Source organism: Sminthopsis crassicaudata, chromosome 2 (assembly GCF_048593235.1).
Source record: "Sminthopsis crassicaudata isolate SCR6 chromosome 2, ASM4859323v1, whole genome shotgun sequence".
NCBI classification, from domain to species: domain Eukaryota; kingdom Metazoa; phylum Chordata; class Mammalia; order Dasyuromorphia; family Dasyuridae; genus Sminthopsis; species Sminthopsis crassicaudata.
This window is the reverse complement of record NC_133618.1, coordinates 138665655-138676994: the sequence shown is the minus strand read 5'-3', so window position 1 is coordinate 138676994 and position 11340 is coordinate 138665655. Positions and strand designations below refer to the sequence as shown.

The window sequence follows — 11340 nt, the reverse complement described above, 5'->3', positions numbered from 1 at the left end:
TAGCATGAGTTGAAAATAAGGGATAAGGTGGGGCCCCAAGGAAAGTCATCCTATACATATTTCTTGCTTTGATTATAAAGAAGGTCAAAATGTTTTACTCTGTTACCATTCTGAGCCTTCCTCCTTTGCAATGTTTATCTTCCTTTTCTAGGCATTTTAAGGACTTAAGTCTACTCTTCTGGGAGACACAGTTACTTTGGGCAGGGTAACTCTAGACTGTTACATCTTCATTGTAATTTCCCAAGTATCTCTGATTTCCTTTGGGGGTCTTTAAAGTGTTTACAATGTCAACTAAATGTTAAAGAATGACCAAAAGGTGAGTTGTTTTAATTAAATTTTAGTAATGAGTTTTGTCATGTTGCTTAAAAAAAATACATTGGAGTCAGGGATATCTGATTTAGGATGAGAGTAATGTAATTGCTTAGTGATCATTTTGTATCCTTTGATGCTGCTGCTGTGGACTGTTTTTATGACTTAAAGCTTTATTAGGGGAGTTAAGCTCCTCGTGGTCAGCAGGGACTTAAGTGTTTGTTGGAATTGATTGGATTGGTGACATAACCAAAACTCATTCCACAAGAAATCACTATAATTAAGCAGCAACTGCTACACGTTACATTTTCTTGTTAATGATGTTGATGGTTGGCTTTTCATTTAGGGGCTCATAGAACTTTCCACTTAAAGATCTCTGTATGGTTATAGGAAAACATGCAAGTCAGCTAAGGGTAGTCGTGGATAGGAAGCTGGTCTGGGAGTCAGGAAGATATGGTTTTAAATCATACTTCAACCAGGGAAAGTCACTTAATTTCTTGGTGCCTGGGTAATTGTTGAGGATTATAAATTGCCTAAATGTAACTGACTTGCCTCAATAGAAAGCATTTCTTTACAAGGAAAATCACAGGTTCAGGGAAAAAAAATAAAATGAGGCTAAAAGAAATTGTATGGTCACTGATAATTACAGGCAAGTAAGTGACATAATTTGGAAGGGGAAGAAAAAATGTTTGAAGATGATTTGGGGAGTTTTATCTATGAATTAATTAATTATATTTGGTAGACACAACTAAAGGCAAAGCAAAAAGGAAGAATCCCTATTTCCAAATCAGTTTTAACAGATAACTCATCTAGGTTTTACTTTGGACAATGGCAGTTGAAAATTTTATTAATATACATACATATGATATAAGAACAATTATGGAAAACATGACAATAAGCAAGAATCAGAAATTGCTTTACAATATCAGTCACTCAAGTGTGAAAGGCAAAACTATTCAAATGTATAATTTGGTGTAAAATAAGTATATACTATAATGTACCAGTAGTCTTATTCTGTGAAAATTATTAGAGATTTAAATCAGGTACCTCCTTAAATGCAAATAAAAGCATCAAATCTCTAGAAATGTTTATGCCATTCATAAATGTTCTTCCTCTGTTTTGACTCAATCTGGATTAAGCATCAGCACCATATCTTTGTCATAAAAGGACTCCTTCCCTTATTTTTCCAAATAGTGTGGATAATATTGATATTAATTAATCTTCAGAAACATTTAAAATAGAATTCACTTATAAATCCATCTAGCCCAAGAGATTTTTTTCCTTAGGGAGTTCATTAATAGCTTGTTCAATTTCTTTTTCTAAAATGGTACTATTTAAATAATTTATTTCCTCCTTTGTTAATTTGGTCAATCTTTATTTTTGTAAGTGTTCATCCATTTCACTTAGATTATCAGCTTTATTGGCATATAGTTGGGCAAAATAGCTCCTAGTGCTTTAATTTCCTCTTCATTGGTAAGTAAGTTCATTCTTTTCATTTTTAATCCTGTATGTCATTCATAAATAATTACTTTTAAAACCTCTGAATGATTTACAATGCATGGTATCAATCATCCAAAATGGTAAAATTAATGATAAGGATTCTTATCCATAATGAAGATTACACTCAAATTTGCCTCTGCAAAATACTTTCCAATTCCAGAAGACACCAATAGGATGATTACAAAGATTTCTTTACCTTTATTGAATCAGCACCTTCTGAAATATCTTATACAATAAAACATTGTTTGGAACTGTGGCAAAACTCTACTCTTATCTTACTTCTAAAGCTTTTTTTGTGTTTATCTGAGCCCTAATCAGCTCCCATAGATCAGACTTTGGGGGTAGGGGGAGGAAGGAAAACAGTCTGTTTTCCTCTCAGTTTAAGACATTTCTCTGCAATCTGCTATTACAAAGCTTTATCTTCTCTCATTCTCTCTCTGTTCCTCTGAAGGTTATCCCTCCCTTTCCAACACATTTCACTGTCCCTTATTTCAAAGACCTGTGCTAAACCAGAGGGGAAAAAAGCCGATTAATCATTACTATTATTAATTATTTTTTCTGGTTTTAAGAGTGGAATTAATGTCTGAAAAGATTTATACAATAATAATGCCATCTCTTTTCTGATTAAATGTCCTTAGAAGTTGAAAGCCATGGTTACAGTAAGTGCAACAATCAATTCTCTAACTTCATTCCCTCTCTAAAACTTCCCATACCAAAATAGCCCTTCCCTGGCCTGTTTGAGACAGGTGCTGCCTTCCTATGTTAGAATATAAGTTTTTTGAAGGCAAAGACTATCTTGATTTTTGTATTTGTATCACCCTTTGTTCATTCTATGTGAAAATAATGTGTTAGATTTTAGAGGAGATAGAGAGAGAAGAAATGGCCTCTATATTCTAAGAGCTTATAGTCTAATTGAGTAGATAAATGAATCAATCAACAGGCATTCCAGCACCTAAGTGGGAAAGTTCCAGGCTTCATCTCCACATAAGTTGCTTCCCAGGATGATGACTTGAGATCAGTGGTCTTGAATCATTGCAGTTTTTATGTGCTAAGGACTATGAGAAGTGCTTGGGGTATAAATACAAAAATAAGATGGTCCTTGTGCTCAAGGAGTTTGCATTGTACTGAGAGGGTACAACCTGTTCACAGATAAGTAAATATAAGCTAGGGAAAAATTCATACAGAATGATTGGGGGTGGAAACCAGGACAGGCATCTTGATGACAAGGGCATTTGAGCTGAACCTTGAGGAGAATTAGCATGAAAGACAGACAGCCTGTGAAAAGATACAGAAGCATTAGATGGAAGACACGTATACAAATAATTACAAAATAAAACATTGTAAATGCTTAAATGATACGAGGCTCCTTGAGAATTCAGGGGAAGCAACAATCACATCAAATTGACATTTGGAAAATAATTAGGTCCCCAATGGATGAATGGTCAAGGGATATGAACAGAAGTTTTCAGAAGAGGAAATCAAATTTATCATAGCCATATGACAAAAAGCTCTAAATATTTAATCATTGGAAGAAGAAAAATTAAAACAACTTTGAGGTACCATCTAACACCCATCAGATTGCCTAAGATGACAGAAAAGAAAAATGGGAATTGTTACAGTGATGTGGAAAAAAATGGATATAGTAATGCACTGCTGGTAGAGTTTAACTAGTTCAACTGTGCTGTAGAGCAATTGGGAATTATGCCCCCAAAGACATAAAACTGTGCATACCCTTTGAGTCAAAAGAAGATCTTTTCCTAGGCCCTCAGTTGCTGTGGCTGTAGCACCTACAGGAGAAGGTGCCAGGTTGCATGCCAACATAAGCTGATTGATTCCTAGGATAATGACTTGAGAGCAGTGGTTTGGAATCATTACAATTTCTAAGTCTCTTGGTTTAACTGTCCTGGGTTATTTCCATCAGCATCTGAGGAAAGATTGTGATCTAGGTGGGGGTAGCTTGCATGGCACATGCTGCCTCCTGTCTCTTCTCCTCCACCACCCCTGACCCCTGCCCTAGGCTTCATGGGTACTTTGCTGCTTCCTCTGGATTGGCCTCACAGCCATAGGAGGGGCCTTGGTTGGCAGTTAGTGGGGATGACTGACCCCTTCTGCATAATATTTCCTTCCTTGAATGTTCTATGGTATGGGGTGGAAGCCAGACTGCTTCCAGTCCTAGGACTCCTGTGCCCATCTGCTATCTAGTAGCAATTCCAGCAGTTGTTGCTAGTGATGAGTAAAGTAAGCTACCTTTCTCTGAAGATTTCTCCCCTCAGTAATAGCTATGAAGGCTGGGTTGGAAGCAAGTCTGAAGTCCTTTTGACCTTTTTTCTTGGACAATTGCCTTTTAACTAGTCTGTTTCAAGTCTCCCTCCCATTCCAATCTATCCTCATGATTCCCTAAAGTGACATTCTGATCACGTCACTCCCCTATTAATTAATATTCAGAAGAGGGAAAAACAGATTCTATGAGAGAGAAGGGATAAGAAATAGAGTGAGGTCCTAGAGCTGAATGGCATTAAGGAAGCAGCATGTTGCCCTAGAAAGAACACTATTTTCAGATCAGATGATTTGGAATTCTAGTCTTGCTTCTATCATTAATTTGTCAGGCAACTTTGGACAGTCTCTTAGCCACTCTGAGCCTCAATTTCTTCATATTATTGCTAACTGTGGTGGTCCTCAAAATTTTTTATCATGTAGCTTATTTGCAAAGTTTTTTTGATCATATCCCCAAATACTGCATTTTTTGCTTATTTATAAATTATTTACATGTGTTGCTATACTAACAGCTCTACTATTACATTTTCAAAAATAGAATTTCAAAAGGATAAAATAAAGATGAAATGTACTTGATTAGTCAATAGAGAGTTTAGAATAATTAGACAGCATAAAGTAGCTGATAGTATGCCTACCTAAACAGATTCAGGAACTATATGAACATGAACATAAAATACTTTAATACAAGTGAAGCCTAATCTAAGCAATTTAAATAATATTTATTTTTCATGGAGAAGCAAAGCCAATATAATAAAAAAATCAATTTAACCTATATATTTCAATGTCATCCCAATTAAATTACTAAAATATTATCTTACTGAATTAGAAAAAATAATAACAGTTTATTTGGAAGAGCAAAAAGTCAAGAACTTCAAAGAAACCATGGGAAAAAAAAGATGAAAAGGAGACAGATCCAGCAATATCAGACCTTAAACTATTGTTGAAGCATAAAATGGACAATTTTAATTGTTTTAAATTAAAATTTTCTTGTAAAATAAAATCTATACAGCAAAAAATAGAAAGAATGCAGAAAATGGGGGAGTTCATAGAGAACCTGTCAGATAGGATATAATTAGGTTGGAATACTGTTGTGGGTAGGAAATGATGAGCTTGTTGATTTAGAAATACATGGAAAGATTTGGACATATGATGCTATCCACATTCAGAAAAATAAATGACAAGTGGAATTGAGCACAGTAGTCTTACATATGTATATGAGTGTATGTGTGTATAGATGTGTATATTTATAGATGGGCATTGTGTATGTGCCGTGTGTGAACACATATCCATCTTTAATTGTAGCCTTCTTTAGGCCTGGAAGGAGAGTGGAAGATAAAAAATGAAAAATAAAAGTAAAATTTTTAAAAAGTGGGGAAAAGTTAAAACAACTAGAGAACAAAAGAAGGATTTGGAAGGAAACAAAGAAACTGTGTAGGGATTATTACATAGGTTTTCTTGAAATCGAAATTTTTTTGTTTTATATGGAATCGTCTCACGTTCTGCTGTGTACATGGCACTTTTTTCTTTTCTCTTTTTTGTATTTAAGTTTAAAAGAACAAAAGGGAAAAAAGAAAAAAAGGTGGGGGGAAGCGCGTGCCGGGAGCCTCGAGGCGGCGTAAGGCCGGGAGGAGTCCGGAGGCTCAGGTTGGCGGTTGCGCCGGGAGTTCTAGGTTGTCTGTCCGGCTGGCGAAGGGGAAGGGAGAAGAGGCTGTAGCTGACGGGGGCAAGCAGCCAAACGAAGCTGGAGGGAGAGGCCTTGGCAAAGTTCAGAGTGGCCAATGAGCCCTCCTCGCGTCTGTCTTGGATCTCCAGCACTCCACTGAGGTTCTCCCACATTGGGGAGCCGCAGCCGCAGGTGAGCTTACGAGACCTGGAACAGCTGATGAAACTACGGAGCTTGGAAGCGCTGGAGAGACTGGAGGGGCACTTCGGGGACGTGTCGGGGCTGTGTCTGCAGCTGCAGACGGACCCCGAGCTCGGGCTCCCCTTAGATCCGGGCGAGCTAAACCGCAGGCGGGAGCAGTTCGGCACCAATGAGGTGCCCAAGCCCCGGAGCAGATATTTCTTGGAGCTGGTGTGGGACGCCCTGCAGAACACTACTCTGATCTTTCTGGAGGTGGCAGCTGTCCTGTCGCTGGCCCTGGCCTTCTATGAGCCCAAGGTCAGCGGAGACACCAAAGGCTGCTATGTCGGCGGAGTCTCCCCGGAGGAAGAGGATAACAAGGTGGTGCGCTGGCTGGAGGGAGCAGTCCTGCTGATGTCGGTGGCCTTGGTAGTGCTCATCACAGCCTTACACGACTGGAACAAGGAGAAGCAGTTCAGGAACCTGGAGGAGAGAGTGAGCCTGAGTCAGAAGGGCAAAGTGATGAGGAACGGCCAGATCCTGGAGGTCCCCGTCAAGGACATCGTGGTGGGTGACGTGGTCCCGGTGTCCTATGGGGACATGCTGCCTGCCGACGGCGTACTCCTCCAGGCGCAGAACTTAAAAATGAATGAGAGCTCCTTGACGGGAGAGTTGAACATGGTGAGGAAGTCCCTGGATCTTGACCCAATTCTTCTGTCTGGGACCTATGTGATGGAGGGCTGGGGCAAAATCCTAGTGACTGCCGTAGGGCCCAACTCACAAATTGGGATCATCCTGACTTTGCTTGCTGCCAATGCCCAGGAAGGAAGGCCGGAAGAGCAGAGAAAGGTTCCCGAGTGGGCCATTCACGGCAAGAGCATAATAAAACCAAAACATTACTCCTCCAAAGCAAAGTCTGTGCTCCAAAAGAAACTGACAAAATTAGCCATTCTGCTCGGAAAGTGTGGAATGCTCATGGCCACCGTCACCGTAATCACTCTCGTGACCTATTTTGTGATTAACACTTTTGTGATTGAGAGGCAAAAATGGACCTATGGTTGTACTTCGGTTTATATCCAATATTTTATCAAATTTTTCATTATTGGTATAACAATCTTGGTGGTGACTGTCCCCGAAAGTCTTCCACTTGCAGTTACACTATCTTTGGCTTATGCAGTTAAGAAAATGATGAAAGACAAAAACCTAGTAAGGCATTTGGATGCTTGTGAGACAATTGGAAATGTCACAACCATCTGCTTGGACAAAACTGGAACCCTGACCATGAACAGAATGACTGTGGTCCAGGCTTATATTGGTGAGATTCATTACCAAGAGCTCCCCAAAAGCAATTCTATTCCAGAGCCTATTCTGGAGTACCTTTTAAAAGGTATCACTGTTAATTGTTCTTATACTTCCAAGATCATTTTTCCCAAAGATGGTAAGAAGTTGGTGCAACAAGTTGGCAATAAGACGGAATGTGCTTTATTGGGATTTCTTCTGCATTTGGAATTGGATTATGAGGCAGAAAGAAACAAAATACCACAGCAGAATTTGTATAAAGTGTACACCTTCAACTCAGATAGAAAATGCATGAGTACTGTATTAAAATTGTCCAATGGGGGTTTCCGGATGTTTAGTAAAGGTCCTTCAGAAACGGTATTAGATAAGTGTTGTAAAATCCTGAACAAAATGGGAAAGCCTGTGGAGCTGACGGAAACCAAAAAAAGAGAAATTGTTCAAAATGTCATCGAGCCGATGAGTTCTGAAGGACTTCAGATCATTTGTTTGGCCTTCAGAGAATTCTCAGATCGAGAAAAAGAACCAGACTGGGAAATTGAAGAGAATATCATCACAAAACTTACTTGCATTGCCCTGGTGGGCATTGAAGATCCTGTTAGACCTGAGATTCCAAGCGCCATTAGGAAATGCCAGCAAGCTGGAATCACTGTCAGGATGATCACTGGGGATAATCTCAATACTGCACGGGCTGTAGCGTTGAAATGCGGCATTTTGAACCTCCGTGACAATTATTTGTCCCTAGAAGGTAGAGAGTTCTGGAGGCTAATACATGATAAACACGGGAAGATCGAACAGAAGCTTTTAGATAGAATTTGGCCCAGACTTCGGGTGCTTGCCAGTTCTTCCCCCATTGAAAAATACGCACTTATAAAAGGCATAATTAACAGTGATGTTTTAGGAGTGAAGCAGGTTGTAGCTGTAACAGGTGATGGTACTAATGATGGCCCAGTGTTAAAAGTAGCAGATGTTGGGTTTGCCTTGGACGTCATTGGAACAGATATCGCTAGAGAAGCTTCAGACATCATTTTAATGGATGACAACTTCACAAGCATTATGAAAGCGATTATGTGGGGGAGGAACCTTTATGACAACATCTCCAGGTTCCTCCAATTTCAGCTGACTGTCAGCGTAGTGTCAACGGTTGTGGTATTTATAGGAGCATGTGTGACACAGGATTCGCCCCTTAATGCAGTTCAGATGCTATGGATTAACCTCATAATGGATGCATTTGCTTCCCTTGCCTTAGCCACTGAAAAACCAACTGAGGCACTTTTGCTGAGACCTTATGGGAGGAAGGAGTATCTCCTCTCCAGTTCCATGGTGAAGTACATTTTGGGCCATGCAGCCTACCAGCTTACAGTCACTTTTGTTCTTATGTTTGTTGGTGAAGAGCTGTTTGGTTTCGAGAGTGGAAGAAAAGCTCTTCTCCATGCACCTCCTTCCACCCACTATACGATGGTATTCAACACTTTCGTTATGATGCAGCTTTTCAATGAAATTAATGCTCGAAAGATTCATGGTGAGAGAAATGTCTTTGAAGGGATCCTCGGCAATAATATCTTTTGCATCATTGTGGGGGGAACATTCGCCTTACAGTTCTTTATTGTACAATTTGGTGGAAATGTTTTCAGTTGCACCAACCTTAGTCCAGACTTATGGCTGTGGTGCATTTTCCTAGGAGCAGGAGTATTAGTGTGGGGTCAGTTGGTAACCACAATTCCCAACAAGTGTGTGGAACCCCTTATAAGGTTTATGGGTGGGAGAGCAGAAGAAAAGGCTGATACTGTCTGCCCTATAGCATCAATGACTGAGGAACTATTATGGGTTCAGAACCTAAGCAGAATCCAGAATCAGAAAAGACTAATGAAGTCATATCATTCTTGCTTTCACAGGAGTGTGTCCCAAATTATCCAGTGACTATGACAGCCAATGGCACAATAAAGATTCTTCCTTCTCCCCAATTTTATTTATTTTTAATACCCTTCTCTAAGTAAAGCTGCAAATTCACTCCTTCATCCTTTCTCAGATATAAGGTTTTACAGTGAAGGTGAAGCCCAAGTTATCTGCATTGACAGAAACATGCAAATGAAATATCTTGAGATGTTCTTTGGTAATGGACAATGGGAACACAATCAGAAACATATGGATTGAATGGAGAGGTAATACAAGAAATATCTAAGGGAACAACTGAGAGGCACTATCTATAATGTTTTCATTTTTTGCATTTTCCTTTTTTTAAAGAAAAACAGCCTCATGGGTAAAAAATAAAGGTGTGCATTAATATTTGTTGTTAATCACAAGATTGGGTTACATGTGTTATAAAGGATAAAAGCCTGTTGAGAAGGTATGGATTCTAACTATTCCTGTTCAGCTGTTAATAACAAAAATTCAGTCAGTAAACTTCAACCTTTAAATATTGTTATATTTAGAGGAATAGGGAGTTTCCTTGGAACTTGTATTGACTCCTTCCTTGTTGTATATTATATAAAAATAATAAATGCTGTTACAAAAACATAGGCAACATGAGTGCTTTGTAAAAATACAAGCAGTTGTGATCTAAAGTTACTGCCTTAAATTTTTTCCCCACTAATTAGCCCACTTGGTTTCATTGACTCTTTTGCAGTGTTTGTTAAGTGGCCCAAATGACAAATGGAGCAAAGGACAAATGCAGCATTTCTGAACTATGATAAGGTCTCTACCACCAAAAAGATTGGAAAAGTTAAAGGAAGGGGAAGGGAGAAAGTAACAAATATTTATTAAATGCCAACCATATGCCAGGCACTATACTGAGCACTTTAAAAATACTATCTCACTAGATCCTCACAACTATTGGGGGTAGTACTATTATTATCCTCATTTTACAGATGAGGCAAACAGAGATTAAGTGACTTGTTCAGGATCACACAGCTAGTAAATGTCTGAGGGTACATTTGAACTCAGGTCTTCCTGATTCCAGGCTTTTGAAAAAAAAAATGGAGGAAGACTATTTATTGACTTTTGCTTATATGATACTAGGAAATGCATCAACCTTCTGCTTTATTTTGACTTTGAATCCTTTAATACAAATAAAAATAGATATGTTTAAAAATACATGTTCTTTTCCTTCCTACATGTATCACATACTGCATAGCACAGTCAAGATACTTAGTTCTAGAAAGTTCTGCACCTGTAAATAGTTTGATGTAAGGGGTGGTAAAAAGAATGAAGTTTGTATCCATCCCTTTTCTCTTTCCTGTATAGTGATTTTTTTTGCTTGTAGAAATTGAAAGTGATTCATAAAGTCTCTATAGTTAAAAAAAAATTTCTGAATTTGCTGGAAATTTTAAGAACTGAATTCAATAGTTTTATGATGAGGATGTTTGTCACTTCCTGAATCATCCTCATTCAATCAGCCAATCAATAAGCATCTTTCAGATACTTTAGATTGTAAGCTCCTTGGGGGCAGGGACTATCTTTTCCCCTTTTGTATCCCCATTGTTTATTTAACACAGTGCCTGATATATAAGAGGTGCTTGATAAATGTTGAGTGGGGCAGCTTGTTGACAATAGATAGAGCATTTGCCCTATTGTGAGGAGATCTAAATTACAATCTGCTTTTAGATACTTATTAGCTGTGTGACCCTTGGCAAGTCACTTAACCCCAATTGTCAATCGGGGAAAGTGTTTATTGCATACCTGACATCTTAAGCAAGCCACTAGGCTAAATGCCTGAAAGGGTTAAGAGAAAGTAGAAGATACACCACCTGTCCTCAACAAACTCTGGTGAAAATTGAACTTTGAAGAACATTGACAAAAAATCTTTTTAGATATTAAGTCATGTCAATAATAAAAATATATTTAATTTTGGTCTACAATGTGAGCTAGCAAGCCAAGTATATTTACCCTGGAACCCCCCGTTATTTTATCTTTGACTGATGATATATTTATACTGGGAAAAGCATTGTTGAAAACATATCAGACTTTAGGATTGTTGGGCTGGGGCAAGGCTGGGGAAAATTGGGGGAAGATGTAAGGAAAAGTTTGGAATGCTATAAATGAACTTTGCAACATCCTCCAAAAATGCATTGTATCCCCCTCAGCAAGATGACTAGAAAGCATATGTACAGTGTGACATG

At 38.6% G+C, this 11340-nt stretch overlaps 1 protein-coding gene across 2 annotated transcripts; it reads left to right on the top strand.

Annotated features, from left to right (window-relative positions):
• Positions 1–5742: 5742 nt before the first annotated feature.
• On the top strand, positions 5743–9737 carry LOC141553277 (plasma membrane calcium-transporting ATPase 1-like). Of its 2 annotated transcripts, XM_074285043.1 has the most exons (2): positions 5743–8744; positions 9118–9737. In XM_074285043.1, the coding sequence occupies exons 1-2, from the start codon at positions 5966–5968 to the stop codon at positions 9213–9215; spliced, it is 2877 nt and encodes a 958-aa protein (XP_074141144.1). In that variant the 5' UTR covers positions 5743–5965; the 3' UTR covers positions 9216–9737. The 2 variants fall into 2 exon arrangements, with proteins under 2 accessions (XP_074141144.1, XP_074141143.1); XM_074285042.1 differs by having other exon boundaries at positions 5743–9737.
• Positions 9738–11340: the final 1603 nt, after the last annotated feature.

Bases quoted from the DNA above. Each gene is read 5' to 3' on its own strand.
- LOC141553277 (XM_074285042.1), top strand. From the start codon at position 5,966: ATGAAACTACGGAGCTTGGAAGCGCTGGAGAGACTGGAGGGGCACTTC.